General features: G+C 46.3%; 1 protein-coding gene across 3 annotated transcripts; it reads left to right on the top strand.

The window, feature by feature from the left end:
- The first annotated feature begins 1,362 nt into the window (after positions 1-1,362).
- LOC142564490 (retinol dehydrogenase 7-like) lies at positions 1,363-22,206 on the top strand. Of its 3 annotated transcripts, none has more exons than XM_075675509.1 (6): positions 1,363-1,564; positions 13,763-14,026; positions 14,822-15,028; positions 18,643-18,825; positions 20,785-20,917; positions 21,535-22,206. In XM_075675509.1, exons 2-6 carry the CDS (start codon positions 13,822-13,824, stop codon positions 21,863-21,865), a joined length of 1,059 nt encoding a protein of 352 aa, XP_075531624.1. In that variant the 5' UTR covers positions 1,363-1,564; positions 13,763-13,821; the 3' UTR covers positions 21,866-22,206. The 3 variants fall into 3 exon arrangements, with proteins under 3 accessions (XP_075531624.1, XP_075531622.1, XP_075531623.1); XM_075675507.1 differs by lacking the exon at positions 1,363-1,564 and adding an exon at positions 9,817-9,919; XM_075675508.1 differs by lacking the exon at positions 1,363-1,564 and adding an exon at positions 10,555-10,808.
- Positions 22,207-22,360: the final 154 nt, after the last annotated feature.

Raw genomic sequence — 22,360 nt, 5'->3', positions numbered from 1 at the left:
CGACAAAGGAAACCCATACGGGTTCCTCGAAAGGAAAGCCTCAGAGTTTAAGAAAAATTCGTCCTGGTCCGGGACTCGACCTGGGACCACCGCCTTTCCGGGGCAGCCGCTCTACCACCTGAGCTAACCAGGCGGGTAGCAGATGGCAGGGAGAAGTCGAATTTGTCGACAACACGAAGCAAAGGCAAGTGTTTGACGTAGTAGTCGTGCGGAAACCCGCAAGATGGAGAGAAGTAATGAATAAAGGCAAATCAGACATCCTCCTGTTCGTAGCTATTGCTACAAATGAAACCCATGCATGCGTGACGCGAATGATATAGAACGTTCTGGAAGATACGTGGGCACCAGCGATTACTCTGGATGCTTCGATGACTGACGTATAAAAGCCGACGCACTTGACCCGCTGATCAGATTTTCGACGACCACCGACTGCGTTCGCCGCTATCGTTGTTGTTTGAGTGTAGTCTGTGTTTGTGGGCACAGGTTCGCGCAATGAACCTTAGTTTCATCATTCACAGTATTGCTGCTGTATTCTTTACCGTCAGCACTGCTTGGCAATATGAACGACATTTTCGCAAACACGGAACGTCAAATACTCCAAAGACATACCAATACGGCTGCCTGAATAATATTCCAAATTTTGACGAATAATCGAACGTCCTTAGAGAATGATCGCAAACAGCTTGTTACACTCTGTTCTTACTGTGCTGAGTTACAGGTAAATGCCGTGGCAAGCCCGAGTCGCTAATTCTGCAGTCATTGAATTTCTGTGAACACTTGAGGGAACGATGCCGGTGATAACAAAAGGGGAGCAAACGAAAAAGTGTCCCACATCGGGAATTTCGCTGGTGCCACCAGTTCAGAGGACACGCGAAAGCTTTTCATCCCAGGCCACATCGGGAATTCCCCTGGAATGCGCCGATCAGAGAGTAGGTGCGAAGAAGAAGTGTGACACACTTCTTTTTTTCTGTCCACTCTACTAGGCATTCCCATTCGGTCGGTCGGGTCTTCTGCGTAATGCTCGTTGTGATAACTTTGCGGCTTTCATACAACCTTTTCTTATTCTGCTACATGCTGCTCCCCCGTTTACCCATACGACTTCGGTCAATTGGATATCGTTGTTTCTTTTCCTTTTCCAGTAAACACGTTTTCATCATCTTCATCTAAACGGGCGCTGCACCGAACAAACGCAAGCGGCAGTCGCATGCGCTGTCCTTGGACTCCTTGTGTTAGTAGGCAACCTGACACGCCGCGCTTTCTGTTCGCGAGAGAGGATAAGGGCCTCTCGGTGTATGTTCCAAGAGGGCGCGAGCTTTGGACGCGGTCGTTTGTCTGCATAACAGATACGAAGGGCCGCAGCTGGTGTTTGCGCAGCGGCTCGACTAAATTTATTCTTCGGAGAGTCTCTGCGTCTGTTGAGGCCGGACCGGCACGAGCGAAGGCAGTGCATCACGACCAAGTGGATATGCGCTCTCTGCGTGAAAAAAAAAAGCGAAAACTTTTGGTAATCGTCATCACCTGTAGTCCGCGAAGACTGCGGTTCAACTGGGCAAGGGGGGACCAGGTAAGTGAAACGTGCAAAGTGTCCTGTGCTCCGTCTCGACAAGGTAGGCTGGGTGAATCTAGTTGCTGTTGTCCCAGAAGCTCCGTATAGCAAGGTTGCTTAACAGACCTGCAGCCGTGTGTGCGACTTCTTGTATATTTTTTTTCGCTTCTGTGCGAAGAGCCTTGCAGAACGTTTAGACATTATGCCATTTTTCGTTGTCTATATCATAGGCTGAAAGCATAGAAAATCCTTGGTATTTCTTTGTTAAAATCCCGCCAGGCTAGGTAGATGTCGTAAACTTAAAGTTTGAAGCAGTGAAAACTAGCCGAGTATTACGGGCAGTGCGAGGCACAATGTATCGAAGTGCATAATTTGATGCAGACTTTTTCTAGTCGGTTACTGAAAATATGATCGTGAGAGATACGTGCCCTCGATTCCTTCTGTGTCCTCTCCCGTCTTTCATTTCTTGCACCAGGATTCGCGTAACCTCTTGCTTCCCGGTGGCGGTGGTTTGTTCCTCTTTCTCGCTGCCATAGCGTGTCTCATAATCATTTCCTGGTGACGCAACGCAGCTTTTGAGTCTCAAGCTTTGTCGATATCCTAGAAAACCATAGCGAACACGACCATAGATTTCCGGTAAACTGTATTATTACACTGTGCCGGCAGGCGTTGTGCCCCTTCCGGTGGTATTTGCCAGCCTGCTCCTCGCTTTCCCTTTCCTGTTAATTGTATGTGTTCAAAATAAATAATACTACGAAGAACACACGCACGCACACACACGCAGGCACGCACAGCTAAATTTTGAGGTCTCGCCTGCCAGAACCGCGATGTAATTATGCCACTCGCCGTAGAGGGCGACGCCAGATTAATTACGATCAACTGGGGGTTCTTTAGCGTGCCCCTAAGTCTATGAACACGAGCGTGTTTTTCGCATTTTGACACCCATCGAGATGCAGCCTTCACGGCGAAAATGGAAGCCGCTAGCTCGAGCTCAAAGTGCGGCGTCGCAGTCGCTGAGATACGGCGGTGGGTCCTACATAAAAAAAAAATGCTGCAGAAGTGATCTGCGATGACTGTGTTTATGAGAATAATGCGACGCTGAGCGTTATCACGGTATTGATAGACTCGCCTAAGTTTCCTCTTACCAGACATAAAAAATTGTAGAGCGATTTCGGGGCCCACGACGGAAAGTAGGCGAAGGCGTTTTCTTAAGCAAGATACGTATATTAGAAATTACAGGGATACTATTGGTCACGCTTCGGTGCACAGTTCCTAGTAACCACAACATCAAACAGCGCGTTATCAATCTGTGCTGGCGTTATGAAGTTCAGAGTTCCCAGAAGACTTCCGGTTAAGCCGTCAGGAGCAACAGAAGTTACACTAGCCTATAAACTTACAGGACCCTCCATCTGGCACCAGCTTTGTTGGGGAGTTGGAGTATATGACAATGAATTGTATTGTTAAGTGCGAGAAAAAAAAAGCCCGCACCTGAGTTCGACGCATTGCGCACGTTCTTTTATCTGAAAGCATCAAACGTTTGTGCCTGCAGTGTAGTATGCGGTAAAATACTTTTTTTTTTTGGCTAACATGACTCTCATAAATGGCTGATCGGAAGTTCTTTGGGGTCATGAACGCAGTGCTGCCACATCGAGGATGAAAAAGGTCTATAAACAGGCGTACGGTGGGAGTGCCAACTATTACTACAACGGCGTCCTCCTTTCCACTTCGTTTCCGACGGCGGCAGCCGCGTATCGCCCATAGCAGGGTTCGAGGCTATCTGATACGCGCTCCTGGGTTCCCGCTCATATTGCTCACGATAGAGCGCTGCTATCGTGCCAACTTCAGCTAGCTATTTGAGATGAACTGCGCATGTGTCACAGTGCGGGGCACGGGCTTGCGAGAGTGCACTCGCACGCACGTATACCGAGCATTTGCGAAGTGCCCTGCCTGCGTTTGAACTTGAAGGCCTGGCTTGGACGGGGGCCCTTTCGACATGACCATGCACTGAGACGGCAATGACTTGGAAAAATGACACAGGTTTCAGCACCGTTTTGTGCGCTTGAGCAAAACTTCGCCTACGTTGGTTCGAACAAGGTGCCGTAGTTTCTTTATCCGTTTTACTCGTGCAGGTTAGGAAACCAGACGTTTAGTGGTTAACCTCCTTGCTTTTCCCTTGTTTCTGTCCGTCTCTTTTTCTCTCTGCAGTGTAATTTATGTTATCAAATAAAGGAATTCACATTTCGTGCTGGTGTACCGTTAATGGGACCCGTTATAATGATCTTGTGCGCTAGAAGAGTCACGTGAAAGAACATTATTTCCTGCGGACAGTGCAATGCGGTTTTATGGTGGTTGTAAAGCGCACGTGGAAAAGATTCCACGCCAGGACTTCGGCACTGACTACATCGACGAGTCTTGGAATTCTAAACGCCGCGTGAGGCATTCTCAAACTGATGACACCACAGCACGCTGTAATTCGAGGGCCCTATCCGAGCAATACAAGAAAGAGGCCGTTCATTGTATCGACTGGAGCAGAGCATTAGTAGTTGCTGCCGATTAATGCCTATCGCACGTTTGAGTCACTTCACACGGAAACCACACCACATGCCCGAAATCGGGCATGAGGCACTCCTCCCAACGTTTATGCATGCTCGCCCTGTCTTGTGCTTCGTCCCGAAGCGAAACGATCGAATTTAACATTTCACACATAGGTTATTTGTAGTACAAGTGAAAATTTTACCAGCTTTAGTATTCGCGGAGCGAGGCATTTACGATATAGCACTGACACACTGGGAATGTTTTACGTATCCGTATGTTTTTCTAGGTCCGCATAATTGTATGTAAGGTGACGAATGTCGGTGGTTTAGATTTCTGGTTGTAATTGCTCTAGAAATGTCGCAGTGCCACCGCCGCCATATGAATAGTCCGAACCATCCTGCTTTCCGCCTGCCCTGTTGGTCTCCATTTAACTTACCTAAATACCTAAATGGGAGATGTGCATTACATTGTTTTCACTCGCACTTGCAAACCGAGACTTTATTTCTGCGCTGGCTTATATTATAGTCAGATTGGTCGCTCATTTGGTCCAAAAAAAGGCACCGGCTGAGAATCCAATTTCATGGAAACTTGTGCCATTGTTCTGCAGTTGCCATGGCTTCAAGTTCTAAATTACCGTTACAATTTGAAGTTATGGGAACAGCAGACTATTGGTGTGCGTGTGTGCGTGTGTGCAGGGAAAGTGGACTTTGAAGTCTCCTGAGCTAACAAGCGAATAATTCGGCTACCACAAAGCCAGCGTAAACGTCGGTTTTGAAAGCGTGTCATCGAGGCTGGGCCCACGCTTGGCAGGCGTGATGCGGGAAACTGACCGAGGCTCACGCGAAAACTGAGACTCTAAAAACTAACTTCAAAATGCGCTTTAAAGACGTTACGCGCCGCAGAGCTTACGCCAAGGAAGCACGTTCATTTTGTGTGACACAGCGTCAGGCCTGCTGCGAGCGTGCGAAAGCACGCACCAAATCAAGCTTCCTCAGCGTTACAGGTTCAAAAGCACGTTTCGCGAGTGCACGTTTTTTGTGTCAATGGTGTTCCCTTCTCGCCAAGTTGCTTTTAGGTCTTACACTGGCGTACACCATCATTAATGGCAACTATTCCACGCATCATTCTGCATGGTATAGCCAAACCCAGTGGTGATTAGTGTGCATAAGGCAGGGTGAAATTGCGATCAACCAAACAGCGATGAGGAGAAGTCAATCAGTCAGTCAAAAAACTTTATTAAGGTCCTAAGGGACTACTAAGTCGTTGTTGCGGGCCGCTCCCACGTTGGGGCCGGAAGACCATGGTCCTCCGCCCATTCGCGGGCTCTTTGGACAGCCCTTAGTTGGTCCTGGGGATCGCCGCTTTTAAGGGCCTCTAACCAGTCCTCTCGTTTGCCAGAGCATTGCCAGAGCACGTGTGCTAACGAGCAATACTCTTACTTGCACTAGCACGCGTTCTGTGTGTGCTCAATGTGAAGGTTTCGTCCGACACTAGAGGATCACGAAAGAGCTTCCGTGTATTTGCTTTCGCTTCGCCGTCGGGGCTGTTGTTGGCGCTGACGGATCCTTGAATGCGCTCCTCAATCGCAATCAACTCGATTGTGTCTGCAAAATAGAGACGGAGCAAAAGCCCGCCCGTATTCTATACAAAGCGGTAATTATCGAAGTCACCTGAAAGACGACGTGACATTTACTTTGGGAGCGGCTTCCACGCACTCACGAGGCCCAACTTGAAGGTCGACACAGAGGGCATGCCTGTTTCGTTGTTTATTATTCGGCTGAAAAAAAAAGAACTCGTTTAACCCATGTAAGCATTTCACCTAGGTTGCAAACTGATAAAATTATAATTGGAACTGTGCTATGTCATGTCTCGCTTGTCACTCTCTCATTATTTTGCAGTTTGCGCAGTATGTTAAAAAGTGACACGGTCTTTTAAGACCTCTCGCAAGAGGAGAACGGCGAAAGCCTACTCTTTTCTCCTACCATTCGCCTCTTTCTCTTTGCGTCTTCTGTTTCTCTTATTTCTTTTAGTCATTACTGCTCACCACTAAGCATTTTTAGTAATTTGTAATGAAATGTGGTCGTTACGAGCCTTCGTTAGATATGTCGGTCATATCATAGTCATTACTAGCCATTGCAAGTCATTACTGGTCATTACTAAGCATTTTTTGTCATTTCTAATCAGTTGTAGTCGTTACAAGTTGTCGTTAGACATATTGGTGATTTAATAGCCATTACAAGTCATTTCAGTCCTTATTAGTCATAACTGCTCACTAGTAAGCATTTTTAGTTATTTGGAACCAATTGTGGCCATTACAAGCCGTCGTTAGACATATTGGTCATTTCGTAGTCATTAGTAGTTATTACTAGTCATTAGTAGTCATTTTAGTCATTGCTACTCATCATCATCATCATCATCATCATCATCATCATCATCAGCAGCAGCAGCAGCAGCAGCAGCAGCAGCAGCAGCCTGGTTACGCCCACTGGAGGGCAAAGGCCTCTCCCATACTTCTCCAACTGCCCCGGTCATGTACTAATTGTGGCCATGTTGTCCCCATTGCTACTCATTACTAGACATTTCTAGTCGTATGTAATCAAGTGTTATTACAAGCCGTCGTTGGACATATTGGTAATTTAGGAGTCATTAGTAGTCTTTACAAGTAATTAATAGTCATCATTAGTCATTACCAGTCATTATTAACATATACCAATCTCTAATATGACGTTATCATTCACTAACTGTCACTATCAATATTTTTTTATTCTTTAATCTGTTTTTAATCTGTCTTCATATGGCATGATGACGCTTCGGCGGACACTCCGGCGGTCAAGTCTGCTGACACAAACTTCACCATGAGCTTAGAAAGGCTTTCACCTTAATATAGTGGTCCAATCTTGACACCTTGTTTCTTGTGGTTCGGAGATTGACGGTACTGGTTTTAAGTGGGGAATCACGAAGTCGTAAAAATAAGTCACGCTTGAATTGTTTTTGAACTAAGAAAAATTTCCCATTATATCGAAACAATTTAAGACCATAGAGCAAAGTTCAATCACCGTGAGTCGTTCTGCCCCATTCCAATCCACTCTTTCTGTCGGTCTCCTTTGCCATTGCTCACTCAGGGACGCCTGGTACGGGTAGGTCGTAGTTCTTTCTTGCTTGAATTATCGCGAACGATACTCGCAGGGCTGGCCGGAGCTGTTGCACGTGAGGTCGAACGCTCTCTCATGTTCTCGTTCCGTCCAAGGTAGCATTAAATTTGCAAAACACGCTCTTTCTGCGTACGGAAGGCGTCCGCAAAGACCGTGTCGTGGCATTCATCGGAGGTCCTCGCTCTGCCGTCCGTATGGCGACTACGCGAAGCTGCGTGGTGAAAGGTATGAAAACACTATTTTCTTGCCAGTTCTTGCCTTAACTTGCCAGTTTTGCCTTCTTGTCAGTTTTCTTCCAGAAGTGGTGTAGGCAGTGTCGAATTGTTACTTGTAACTAACTTGTGTGTTGCTTTTAAACGGGCTATTAAACTTTCTTTCGGGGTCGTTGGCTTATTTCGATCAACCGGCTTTTCTTTCATCTTCCCATTCCTACACGTTGAACACGATTTGCATGATGGTCTGAGCAGACAAAGCTAAGATTGGGATGCGTGGTTCTTTGATCCCATGGTTATGCCTTGCTTTGTGCAACAGTATGTAGATCAGTTTAGCTGGCGTTTTACTATTGAATTTTGAGTGCGCATGAGAAACAAGAATACTGAAATATTCCAAATGGGCTCCAAAGCGGTGTTAAATGCGTATCGGTGAACTAACACAAAAGTAACCTAGTAGGCATCAAAATGAGGCATTAGCTCAAAACATCTAACTGATAAGACTGTACATTGACTGTAGTATACATGTATATGACTAAAGGCTCTATGTTGTCAAGCCAGCAACTGGGCTGACAGTAGCATGCGGGCAGGCAGTAGAATCGCTCCGTGAGAGCAAATTCGTCTTCGTCGACTCTCTCCGAATTCCCTGCGACTTGCATGCAGCGAAGAGAAAATGCACTGAACGTGCGTGTCAATATACGGGACCATATAGAATTTTTGTAGAGTAGCCTGCTTCTTTGCAGATTTGTTCCCTTGGCCGTGTAATCTCTATAAACTCTCTGTAAGCAAGAATATCAAAACTTGCGTACACCACCAAGACCGTTAAGCCCCCGTGAGCGCTTTCTTGGAACCGCCAAAGGGACAGGCCCTCAAGTAACACGCCGGCGTCATCTTAGCGGGCCAAATCGGAGTCTACTGATAAGAGAAGAACTGTGTTTTCTCGTTTTTTTAACCTTCCGAGTCCCACCTTCCCGCCTAGCACAGCGTGCGCTGCTCACTTTCCTACACCTACACCTACGCTTTCTACACTGCACTTCCTACACTTTCTTTCATCATAATAAAGGTTAAAAGCCTTGAGCGTTACATTGTGTACGTGCGTTTAAACCTGCTTCCAGTGATAGATTTACTGTGCACATGCTTAATTTAATTATGCTTTCCTTGGATGACGTATACAGCTGTGACAAAAAAGGAAGCCGAATATACTTCTGCGCAGAACAGTACGCTCCAGTAACAAGGCTCTTGTGGCTTGTAGTTTAAGCTACAAGAGAGTATTCACTTTAAACTTCAGCATGAGTCATCAACGAAATCAAGGTTATTACCCTTTACAGCGAGTGTCTCTTACTTTTTTTCAAAAAAAATTTCTCTAATCAGTTAAAGTCAAAATTGCCGCTATGAATATCAGAATGCATTTTTTTACCATTTGTGGCTTAGAACACGACCAGTGTTTCGCATTAGATAAACCATGCGTGGATTGGTAAATGATAGCTACGTCTATTACATTTCCTGCTCAATTCTGTATTTATACTCGCCCGAATTAACTAAAAGTTACGCACGCATGCCGGCCAGATATTAAGATATAAAATATACTGCTTGACAATAAATATTATTTTACATCTGTAGTGGCTTACTCTGTTGGCTAGTATGACAGGTTTTGGGTATAGGCGCATGTTGTGCCCGACACACCAAAACATTTGCCCCTCAGTTGGTTCCAACCTTTAGTCGACATACCTACTTGTACTTAGGCAGTGAGGATCCTGCTGCGTACTCTCAAACACAACACCATGCGTTACCCTTGTCACTGTAGCACCACATTTTTCAATTTTTTTTTGTTTTCGCTGTTTCTACGTCCTCAGTGCACAAAGCTTACCCTATGATCAGGCATGGACAAGATGCTGTAGCGCCATCTTCAAAGCAAGCGAAGAAAAAAGAAAGCGAGGAAGGAATAGCCCCGAGCTGGAGTCATCAGATTTGGCGTCAACCGAAAACACAGCACCACGTGTTTATCGCCGAAAGGCGATTCGCAGTAAGCACATAAATAACCTGCCCTGGGGCCATCGTGCCTGGAAAGTCAATACGTTGACGACCGTGGCATGGCAGAGCTCTCCGCATACGGCGGTTATACTTTCCCAGAGATATTTACAACGGAGCAAGCTGGTTCGTCGTCAAACGGGTTCTCCCTCGTGATTCCATCAAGCTTGAGACGCATTTAGTGTTTCTTTTTTGTTTTCTGAAGCTTGTTGCAGTGTTTCATTCTCGTTTATTGCTGCTCTGTCATTAGCAAAGGCACTACTCGGATGGGAGAGCGTCTTTCGCTAATTTTCTCATCTCTCACTTCAGCGGACGAAGACCACGTGTAGACTCAACGATAACTCGCTTGAGAATCAAATCAATGAAGCCTAAAACCTACGAGAAAGCACGAATTGCTGACAAACATACACTCATATGCGCCAAACTTTCCTCTGGACAGTGTCAAGGAGGTTCGTTTCACATTAATCTTGTTTTCTGTCCTTGTTATCGTTTCGTTTTGTTTTCATGTATACCTACCTTTTTTCCCATCTTCATTTCTGTTCGAACACTTCGCTGCGACTAGGCACACGCTGGATGGATGATATTTTTTGTTCGCGTGATTCTCCCTTGCTCTTTCAGTCTATTTGGCGGAGGGAAGTTCACACGTTCATTTGAGATATCCGCTGCACCCGAGAGAGAAAAAGAGAGGGAAAAAAACAAACACACGTACGCACTCACGGATTCGACAAAGCTGACTAAACAGGCAAGAAGGAGGTAGGGATGGAAGAGAGTGTCGGCGAATAGCGTAGACCGCACTAGGGCGGCGAAATTCGTCTGCTTGTCAAGCCTCACTTCGTGGAGGGAGAGTTGCCCGTTGCGTCAAACGCACGCTTCGCCATCGGCCAAGCCCGGAGTACTTACGGTGCACGTGACATGCTTGTGTGGACTCGGGTGGCGCGTGACCTGTGAAAAATGCGCGAACGGTAGACACTGCCCTCGGAAGCCGGTGCGTCTCACATGCCCACCTCCTTCGCATAAGCAGCAACCGGCCGCCAAGAGAGAGAGAAGGAAAAAGAAAAAAAAAAAGAATCCGTGGTGCATTAGGAGGCTCCGCAAAGCCGAGGAGGCGGTGACGCAAGCTAGCGATCGCGGAGAAATGATTGCCGATCGCGCGATTGCTTGACATGCCTTGCTAGTGAGCGTGTGTGTGCAGCGAGTCGTCCGAAGGTGCCGCAACCGTTGCGGACCTCTCCCCGCTCCTGTGCCATTTGAATTTATCGGACGCCGTCGTCAGAACAAGAGGTATTGCCAGACGCGTATAGTCGGGCAGTCAGCATTAAAGCGGACCATATCCGAAAGGTAAGCCTCTTGCGCGAATGTGCGATGTAGTTGGTGCCGTCTCTTTGGGTCGGCGCTGGCCAACCGGCTTTTTGGGATTGTGCTAGCGAGCTAACCTTGCAGCAGCGTTAGGATACCACTGTTTAAGTGTAATGTATGCAGCTGTCTTCCTACAACTGAAAAAAAAAACATTCTAACTGAGCTTGTATTTTTGCCGATACTGGTCTTAGTTGCTTCGAGAATGGCATTGGTGTCATCGGTAGCACTTTCATATATTGAGTGAAGTCGTGATTGTCATAATTGCTGGGTTTTACTGTTGGCGACATAAGGCATTGTATATTCTCTGAAGATTGGTGCTCATGTAGTAGCCATGTGAAGCCGCTTAGCAGTCACTGATACTTTTAATGTGCTAAGTTTGGCACTGGCTGCAAGCATTAACTTAGGATAAAATCCTTGCTCGTTTTTTCTAAAGGGTACAGAGCGTCATGTGAGCTGGGCAGTGAATGATAGCTTTACCTGGAATCTCACCTACGGGATTAAATGTAGTATACTGAAATGTCATATAATGGCCAGTGAAAAACGATTGATACTTTATTTGAGCAGCCAACAGAAGACAAAAGACATCATTTCGTAATCTCCCTGCTGCTCAAGGAAACAAAGACAAAAACACGACATAGTATTTTTTTTTCTAAAAGTATTATTTATCATGGCGGCATGGTTTCAGAGTTATCGTTTTACGGTGCGGAGTATGTACCTTGACGTTTGATACAATTTGTAGGGTGACGCTTTTCTCTAACGAACTTGAGAGATGGTATCAAGCTTTGCAGTGAATAGAAGCAGTAAGCTGCTCGACAGGCCACATTAGAATCCTACAGGCAAGCTGCAGTGCCCTACTTTAGCAGTGTCGCTTTCTTTTAGCACGGCATGCAACTTGTTTATGAGGCTAAACAGCCCACCGGATGCAACATCGATGAACGGGGCAAGTTATGGTCACCGTGCGCACGTACTTTGGCAGTATTTCCAAACACATAGGCCGGAACTCGAAACGTGAAAGTCCTGCTTCTTTTGAGGCCCTGGGCCGGAAGCTAGTATTCTAATACCACTTTTCGTAACTGAGTTATTTCGCTGTATATGAACTGTAATTTTGTCAGGAAAGGTATTTTACTCATATGTAATATAATGGTCCCAGTATCCCAGTGACTATGGCGTACAAATAGGTCACGTGTCACATGTTCAAGACCACGTGTTAAATGTCAAGGTCACATGTTCGGTCTCGGTTGGGGCGGCGGCATTTTGAAGGGGGCTAAATGCAAAAAGCGTTCGGGAAAAAATTAGAGTTAGGTGCACGTCAAAAAACTCGAGGGACTCAAATTTATTCGGGAACCGTCCACTACATCATGCTTCGTAATCATATCGTGCTTTTGTCATGTAATTTTTCTTAGTCTAGCGGTATGCCACACATACAGCCTTACAGGTTCTTGTAACATAATTTCTGGTTAACACACTCGCAGAGTGCAAACAATGGAAGTGAGTAGAAAATAGAATATTTAAGGCAAATGAGAACGATTTCCAGATAAAAATACTTCAGTGGCCAGGGAGCCACAGCAATACAATGTGATATCGATCCATGGGAGAATGGTGACGAGCTTGGGTAAATTTCATGCACTAGCTACTCCTGAGAAACATAACGCCGGATTAACTATAGAGTCTGTAGCACTGCCTTCGGATGGTGAACCCACCGCCTGGTAGCTTAGCGGCTATGACATTGTGCTGCCTATCTCGGGGTCACCGGGTTTAATCTTAGCTGGAGCAGCCGCAGTTAAATAGGGGCGAAGTCCAAAATGTACGGGTACTTATGCTTAGGTTCCTGGTAAGAAAACCCGACTATGACCATAATTAATCCGGATTTCCTCACTACGGCATGCCGCATATTCATATAGTGCTGTGGCGCGTCATATCCCAACATTAAATTTTTATTTGCAAAGCATGACACATCCATGAGGTGGCAGCTGCTGTCGCACGTAGGCAGCGGTAATTTGAAGATTCACAAATGATGCGATTGCAAGGCCATAAAAGAGAAATTTAAATTGTACGGAGATTGATTCCAACGGCACAACCGCAGCTCTGATAAACCTGGTGGAACTGGTTGAACCGTCCATGAAAACATGCTCCCAGTCGCAGTAGGAGTCAACTGAATAAAAATGGCAGTGGTTTCATGGCTAGTGGTGACAACTTTGTCTGCTTCACAATCTCGACAACTTGAAAACGCGCGTATAAGGTTTGTGGGACGCACCGAAATGCAGAAGCTGGGCGTTTCGGGCGGGGCTTGAACTCGGTTGGTATCGAGGCTCGTTACGAAGCAACGTTACTTTCATTGACCTGCGCACTGGCCCACACGCTAAATGGGGCTGTGGTTGCAACGAAAGATTTTGAATGTGCGCTCTTAGCTTCTCAATGATGATATTTGCAATGACCAGGTGCACCTGTGCAATGGCAGTTGTGCCAGCTTTTAAGTACACTGTGAGAGGCCGAGCGACCAAGGTACGATGCGCTTCGGTGCGTGTGCTTTGTAGTTTCCGGAAGTATGTACTACATGTCTTCTGCAACACATCAAGGTCACAGCGCAGACTCTGCACTATTGTAGCAGCAAGAAAACTTTGGGTGCACTCTGTGGTTGACAGCAGGCTCGTTCAGCCCAAATATTCTCGTGACGTTTAGAAGAAACATTCTACCGTTGGATAAAAATACCCACTTATGACACCCTCCGCGCATGTTATCGCTCAGTAAGGTGCCTACTCGCTACTGCAACAAGTTTCGCGCAAGTATTGCTTCATTTTCACCCATCATGCAGGCTACTTTGCGGCAAGTTTCTGTCAGTTTAGTTATGTTTTACCTGACAGGTGAAGTTCTGTGAGCTAGTTGCTTCAGACCCTTTGCTATGTGTATGCATAACATTATCCTGTTTTCAATCGCAGCATCCTGTCAAACGGGGTGGAGTAGTGCGACACTTCGTGACAACGATTGGGAACCGGCCATGAAAGTTTCCTGGGTTTTGTTCATCGCTCTGACTGCAGTGCTGTGGTACCTGTGGCCACAGCTTCCGCTGCTTCCCGGCATTGCCCACGGTCTTGGTTCCCTGATGGTGATGATGTGTGCGAGTTACTTTCTCGCAAACTACCTCTGGGGAATCACTCGCATCCGCCTGGTGAGCGGATATGGGAAGGCAGTGCTTATCACCGGTGAGTAACCAATGCTGTTTTACGAGATAGTTGGCTGGTAGAAGTGCGACTCATGTTATCAGCGTAATTGGGCGGGCAACAACGAATCTACTGCTACGACACCGCGAATGCTGGACTAGAGCTAGCACTCACTTGAAACAGGGCTACGGCAGTGGATTAGGGTGGATTGGTGCGGATTCTGCCTGGCGTCGCTTTGTCTCAAAGGTTTTGGATCAAAGGTTTCTTCCTCTGTCTTGAACGCAGTCTGGCCAAAACATCATTACAGTGCCGCAGAGTTTCTTCAAAGCAGCCCAAATGCAAAAACGGCCGTATCCAGTGTACTGGGCGCATGTTAAAGATCCCCTGGTTGTCAAAATTATTCCAAAGTTTCCCCCTAAGGCGTGCCTTAAAATCGAATCGTGGCTTTGGCACGTAAAACCCCAGAATAATCATTCTTGAAATCATCAGGCGTGTGAATCGTTTGTCATTTAACCCAGGAAGTGTGAGCAGATGTGTGTTATTTCTGTTCCATCCTTTTCTAATTTTTTTAAGTTCTCCCCTTGCCCTATGCAGAGTAACTGGGCTCAGCCTATTCAACCCTCTATGCCTTTCCCTTATCGCTTCCTCCGGCATCTTTTCGTGATTATTCGCTTACAACTTATGCGCTCACTCCTATGGTATATCTGTGGGCGCGTTCATGACGCCAGGACATCGCCATAAAGAAAGGAAATCATTTGCGTGGTGTAGTCGCACTGTTGAGAACTAGATAGGCGGGACATATCGTGTATTCACGCTTGTTTATCTTGTGCTGTGCAGGTTGCGACACGGGTTTCGGACACCTGCTGGCTAAATTCCTGGCCAGGGACGGCTTTCTCGTCTTCGCTGGCTGCCTGGACGCTAACGGCGAAGGAGCGACGTCGCTCAAAAAGCTGGCTAACGTGAAAGTCCTCCAGATGGACGTCACAAAAGACGCCGAAATTGACGGGGCTCACCGCGTGGTGAGAGAAGAGCTTGGAACACGCAGTAAGAGACATATCATCTGCTTAGATTATTTTGAAACTCTTATGAGAAAAACTTTTACGTTGGTGACCAAAGGGCTGCACATCTTTGTAGTCATTCCAAAGCGTTATAGCGAAACTTAAGTGATCCGACTTCTTCTGCCATCTGGTTTCTTTCGAGAAGAAACAGACTGTGTGGAATTAAGTGCACAGAAAGTTCCCACGTGTAGAAGAACACGTGCAGATCGTATGCAGGTCGAAACAAGTCGATGCAATTCGAAACTCATTCTTCTTTATACAGAGCTGGAGCTTCATACCTAAAGAAAGAAACTGTGAAATGAGGTTTCTTTGTTCATTGGTCAGGTTTTCTGGCTTGCTTGGTTGGTTGCTCGGTCAGGTGCGTTGCTTGGTTTGTTTCTTGGTTGGTCAGTTAAAGATGTGTCTAGTTGATTAGACAGATGAAGGGTTCGTTCCAGATGGTTTAAGCCTTGCACAGTATGAGTGGTCAACGTCTCCTTTTGAGCGTCTTTTACCGTGGCTCGAAAGCGTGCTACCGATTTACATCCACTGAATTTCGGGCATATACGTTAGCCAGTAAAATTCACGACACCTCTGTCCGGGCTACATCTACCGGCCTTCGGCTGACACTAGGTTGTAGCATACAAAGATGCTGAGAGACTCTTCTTTGCATTCTGTAAGTAGAAGCGGGGCAGCGCGCTAAAAACAACGGACAAAGTGTTCGCGTTCTTGCACCATTTAAGTTCGTGTTTCCTACTCGCTGCACTGCTTATAATGACTCAATGAACCAACAAGCTCAAAGAAAAAATAATTGCTCACTCTTCTTCGCACTTGAAAAACACGCTTCCTCTTGACGCTAAAGCACAGGGAGGACCTGATAAAGTACTTCACGTCGCGCATATCAGTGCACTCTGGGCTCAAGTTCGACAGTTTTACCGTCGCCATTGCAATGAAAGTCGTGTTTTGCATTTGCCGCCATGAAGGAGCGTGCTACCGCGAGACCCGTTCCTTTATTCTTGTGTGCACGTCGAGCGTAATTCTGAGCGAAGCGAATTGATTTTCCGTGGGATTTGGTGATGTGAAAAAAGTTTCATTAAGGAGACAATTTGACGCCAATCCGACGGTAGCAGCGTAATTTGCTCCGTGAAATGAACCTGCTTTGTGAGTTACCGACTAACTAAGCCTCGCTGCCTGATATGCTGGAATTCGGCCCAGTACGCATGGTAGAGTGACGGTCCAATTAAAATCCACGCCCCCGGGTTCGATCCTTGCACTAAGAAGAACGTTTTTTTCGATCCAGGAAACGCTTTCTTTCTAATGGATAAGTTCATTTTTCTTCCTCGTAACTTTGTGCCGCTGTCTAATGGATGGCCATTCTTGTGCCTTTCAAGGATTCTGGGCATGGCTCTTCCTTCCTCCATCGGCTCCCGAATTACCACGCGTGCCGGCACACATAATAAACGATGGGGGCGTCGCCTCTGCGAAGACCGTGAACGCGTCACCTCTTTCGTATGTAATGCAGTGCTATAAAAGTGCAGTAAAAAAGCAAAGAAAAAGAAAAGCGACAAATGTAACACAATGCACTTCATAACTGCAACGATTGCCACGCTCTCGTACTACGTTCTCGAACGGCGTTGGCCTCTCCTTTCCCGCACTTGCCGGAAAGTATGGCTCGCGTAATCGGGCTCACAAAGGCGTGAAGGACGCTCCGCGCGCCACGCTTCGGGTGCTGTTCGAGTAGCGCGAAGTGGGCGACGCGTAGAAGTGGAACGGTGACGCTTCCTTCTTGGAGGGTGCGCAGCTGTGCCTGCCGCGGGCGCATTTTTCAGCTCTACCCACGGCGCCCTCCGGACGCGATGGCATGTCGCTGCACATTGAGGGGCTTAAGCGCGATGGCGTCGCATGGCAACCATAAAGGAGGCCGCTGAAATAACGCAATGGACACGTTGAAATAGATTCACAGGACGTGCCTTCACCGAAAGACACAGACAAAAAGATTGCAAAGCTTATCGAAAGAAGAACGAAAGAACAGTCATTTTCAAGATATGTTGGTCCTTGGGATCGTCGATGGCTGCCCCTTTTCACATTGAATGAGCGCGTAAGGAAAAAAAAAGAAAATGGTAATGCACTTTATAATATTGTCTGAGGAGGAAGAAATCAAGAAAAAACCTATTTGAGGTTCTTTACGAAAACAGATACATAGGCTAAGCGGGCAGTTTCCAGGATCCTCAAGTTCAGCAGGCTTGTGCCCTACTCTCTCAACGTTGCGCAGGGGGTTATAAATATACGTCGTAGTTCCTCTACATATTTGTTTAGTATCTTTCTGATGCATACCCTTGAAAATATACAGGACATCACTGAGATACAACATTCAGAACTAAAAGATGTGAGCACAAATGTAATGTAGAATCATAAAAAAGAAAAGAAAAATAGAAGAGGTACGCTAAATACCGGTCACCTTTACTACGAATATGTATTATGAGAACCTTGCATTGTACTCCTATGCGGAGAACCTTGAAGCGACTGCGTGCAACTAAGCAGACCAGAGCGGCAAGTTTTTTAAGATTCCCGGTCGATTTTTATTGGACGTAATGACATAAGTACGTAAGTACTAGCACCATACTTAGTCATTAGGTCACGTTTCAGTTAGAGAGAACAAGCATCAGTCGCAAAACATCCCCGGCAACAGCTCTTACGGCTTTAGCGTCTTTAACCGGTGCCACCGTCGCCGTCAGCCGAGCTGCCACATCTTGAGCACTGTCGGATGCACGTACATGGATTCGCCTCGTTGGCGCGTTTTAAGCCAATCAGAGAAGGCGTACCAACGTTGTGAGCCAACCAGGTGTGACAAAATGGTGAATTTTGGCAATTGGCCGAGATCTGACAGTGCCAATAATGACACTTTTGGCACACCAAAAACCATCAGTCGTCCTCGTGCGCGATCGGTGACTTAGCCGCGAGCGAGTGTGCGAGGCGGCAGCGGACTCTTCAGACTGACGTCACTCAAACTTCTCGCGTGTGCATTGTGCCTCTGCACGTGTGAAATAATGGCTCACTGCCAGCGAGTATAGGTGCGTCAGTGCGCTTCGAACCCCGTGCTGCCGGGATGACGTTTAGACCCGTGAGCTCTTGCAACAGATTGCGCAGCGAGCAGGAAGGAAACAGACTGTGGATTGGTGCCAAATGCTAGCTTCCCGCAAATGTGCAGGCAAAGAAAGGGATTTCTCCAAGGCGAGTCATTAGAAATGCGCGCATTAGAAAGGCAAGTACGCGCCGCCATAACCAAGGTCACCATATTGTTGCAGAGTCAGAATGGTAATAAAGCCACCCATTATCTAGCTCAGGTGATCTCCAATACCGGAGGGGGACGCTGTCAATAGGATTACAAAACGACGTTTGTGACGCAACGTGACTAGCATTGAAAATGTGTCGACTACTCCATAGATAACTTGAATTCTATTTTTTTTGGCTCGTCGAGGTTACTGTCTGGGAAGCGCTGGTATAGCGTACATGTTTGGAGCAAGAAGCATGCACTTATGATTGCCGCTGACGTAGGAAACAAGCTTATCGCAAGAAAAAAAAATCTTACCGACGTTTGCGAACAAATTTTCTCACTCACAGAGCTCTGGGCTGTGGTGTGCAACGCGGCCATAATGAACAGCGGCCTCATCGAATGGTTGACGATGGCGAGCATCACTCGCATCTTTGACGTCAACGTGTTCGGTGTTGTCCGTGTGGTCAAGAAGTTCCTACCGATGCTCAAGGAGAACCAGGGTCGAGCAGTCATCGTTACCAGCAATCTCTGTGAGTGTTTATAGTAATCATTACAAAATAAAACGTTTGGTTACAGTTAAGTAAGAAAGTAACTCCAGTTAGCGCAGTGGCACAAGTTCAGGCGTTAAGTACAAGCTCTATTACTCCCCCTGATTTAATGAATGAAGTTTGCTTCAACTGAAAAATGACAAGGAAAGGCGGGAGAGACTGCTGGGGACGTAATTTGTTTCAAGCAATATAATGATCCCTACATAATAAGGGACGAAAATACGGCAGATTAGAAAAATTATACATACTGTTAACAGCTCTGTAAGTGAATACCAAACGATCTATTGGGTTGTTGTTATCAGTGAGGATGTATTCATCATGAGTAAATACAAGGAAGATGAAATATAATTACGTTGCTTACTGGAGTGGTTAAAGTTGTATTTACCAAAAAGCGATGCTTAATAATAGAACGCAAACTATAATAAAGTGTTTTATGATGTTTGATGCTCACGTGGATGCTATCGACAATACTGCCATGTCTTTTTTGTTCAAGTGTTGTATATGGGACATATAACGTGTCATGTTCTTTTTGCCAGTTTCTTCAATTTGTGTAATAAAATTCAATGCCTTAGTAAATAGCATGCTACGAAGTGACCAGCTCATTTTGAATTATAGTTGTAAGTGAAATAATCTTTATTTCAGTCACCTTTCGCAGCCACTTTTCATAGATGCCTTTCGCAATTCAGTCGCCTTTCAGAGGTTGCTGAACAGGCATAGTAGATGTTACAAATTACCCATGAATGAAAAGGTAGCGTCCACTTCAATGCAGCTCTGAACTTCAAAAGAAAGCCTTGCGGATTCCATGAAAGAATGAGTACATCGAATGCGAATTTTCAGTGCTTTTGTGGCGAAATATTAGGTGTTATACTACTAATGACGACGCATAAAAGTGTGTTTGTTTTCATTCTGAATAGCGTGTAATGACGTGCAATATTTATCCACCACAGAGGTCAAGACATTACGCCATGTAATTTATTTTTGTGCTCTACATTGCTCTCATGCTATGCCGAAATCCAGACTCTACACCAGACGAATACACTGTGCCAGAGGTCTGTGCAGTGACGTCACAAGAATTATGCGCGATGCTTGTCGAGATTAGAATGGTGATGACGCACTGTGCACAGATAAGTAAGACACATAAGGTAAATGCATTTAAAGATTCTATATCTCTTGTGTCGAAGTATATATATATATACAGTGAGAGAGCGAGGGCGAGAGAGAGCGATAAACTACATCATACCTTGGGTTGGGAGTTGTTTTAGACTCTCCGTTGCAAAAAAATTAGTCTTAATTAGGGATTATGCTTTCTTCTGGTATGTGGTCAGTTCAGCCTGTGCGAGAAATGACGTTGTCGTCACCATGCGCACAGGCTACATGTTCAGTGTGAACGCCTCGTATGTAGAATAGTACGCAATAACGTTCTTTTAGGTTAGAAATATAAATTGTGACAAAGGGCTGTCCTGCTGAAAATATATTCTGTGGAGACCGTTCGTTTTGTAATCGGAGAAGAAATAAGCGCTTTGATATAACGACATTTTTTACCTCACAGCGTGCCGCATTTAGTTTAGTAGTTAGCTGCGAAACAGTTATTTCTAGGAATTCGACATTCGGACTGTCGTTACTAGGGCAGGAACGACCTTGTTACTGCGGTAAAAGTTTACCCTTTCGATGTTTCTACACGCTACGTTGCCGTGTGTCTGCGACGCTGGGGCGTTGATAGAATCGGGTGTGAAGTCGCTACGCATTCTTTCCGTCATGCACCTCCCAGTTTTAAGGTGAACACGCTCGGCCAAAGACGAGCCACATCCTTTTCGACACTAACACTGCTAGCATCTGCGTCATCCCGAATTTGGAGCTGGGTGGCAGCAGCTCGCAATAATAATTATGTAAACGTAGACACAACAACACCTAATACTTCATTTATCCTCTTTCCATTCGCAGCGTATTTCACGCTGCCATTCACGACGCCTTACGCAATGACGAAGCACGCGGTTCAGTCTCTGGTGGACGGTCTGAGGAGAGAGACTCATGGCAAGGGAGTCGACATTGTCGCCGTCGAACCCCTCACCTACAGGTAAGCAGTGAGCTCAGTACGACAGTGGCTCATTTTGTAGACAACACCTTCTCTCGATAACACTCCAATTCAGGTGTAATGAGAACATTGCAGGTACTCAAATGGACAGTCCCTCTGGAGAAGCTCACGTTGAAGCTGCCGCACTAGGTGGTGTCTAAAACCAGACGTTTATGACGTCTTCACGGCTACCACACTCGCTTCCGCGGCATGCAACGAATCAAAAGCATGGCCTTCGATATCTACGTCTGTTTAACCAGAGTGCACCACCACTGGGGAGTGGACTTGGTTACCACCAAACGATACCGAACTGCACGTCGCACTGAGTGCCGCCACTTAGCATATTGCTTAGGGAGCTCTTCAGTAATAAGGGCACCTGAGGCTCGCGGAAGGGTCTAATACACGAAGGGAACCGCGCTGTCTGTCATGAAAAGTGTCCGATTTGAAGTTTTGTTACACACATCAGATCGATAAAGGAAAAAAGGAAGGATACCCGGCGCCCGGAATTTCATCTGGGCTAAAGAAAAGATAAGGATAGAAAAAAATACCTTGAGCTAAATTATCACGAAAATATTTTGCTCCAGTCACTGAAGAGAGTATATTTCGCGTTTCCTTCGCAGGTCCAAGGTTACCGACGCCGTAGGCTCCCTCGATGCCGTCGAGAAAGAATTCAAGAGTCAACCTGCCGAAGTAATGGCTGGCTACAACGCACAAGAACTCCACGACTGGACCCGCTCAATGAAGGCGCTCTACGACTGGAGGATTAAAGACGACATCGAAGAGCTGGTCGACCAAATGGTCCTGGCTGTCAGGGAGAAGCATCCGAAAACGCGATACCGGACGATGGCCATCTTTGACTACGCATGGGTTATCTGCCTGAGGACGTTACCGGCCGAGGTGGTCGACCTTATTTTACTATGGTCCAGACGGATGGCATTGTGGAAGAAGTGAGTCGGTGAACACTCCGGCCTGCGTTTGGGCCTTTTTGGTGGTGCTTGTGTCCGCAGGACTTCTGCTTGTGCAATCGCAGGGAATTGAGAGTGCAGGTTCGCGCTGACTTATCGAACTCTTCGCGGCAGTGAAGTGTCGGATACCTTTTCGGCACAATCTTCCATCTTCGACTTCATCGTTTCGACAATTCACAACAAGCCTTTGTTGACGTCACGCGCTCATTCGTCACACGGACGTGTGCAACGATTTTTGTCAACGAACTGAAGGTGCTGCAGTGGAATCTGAAATTCCACAACGTGTCATGTTTTGTCTCGCATTTTAAAATGGGTTTGAAGTTTCCATGTGGAGAGAATGTAAAGTGTTGATCTATTGAAACGCTATACTCGGAGCGCATGGCTGCTAGCTATCTTTACGCCACCTGTCGGCTCTGGCGACACCGAGCTGATGCATTGTGACACAGTGTGAAAGAGCGTCCTTTTGTGACGCATTGTGATG

This window comes from Dermacentor variabilis, chromosome 11, assembly GCF_050947875.1.
Source record: "Dermacentor variabilis isolate Ectoservices chromosome 11, ASM5094787v1, whole genome shotgun sequence".
Taxonomy (NCBI): Eukaryota; Metazoa; Arthropoda; class Arachnida; order Ixodida; family Ixodidae; genus Dermacentor; species Dermacentor variabilis.
This window is presented reverse-complemented; position numbering and strand designations above follow the sequence as displayed.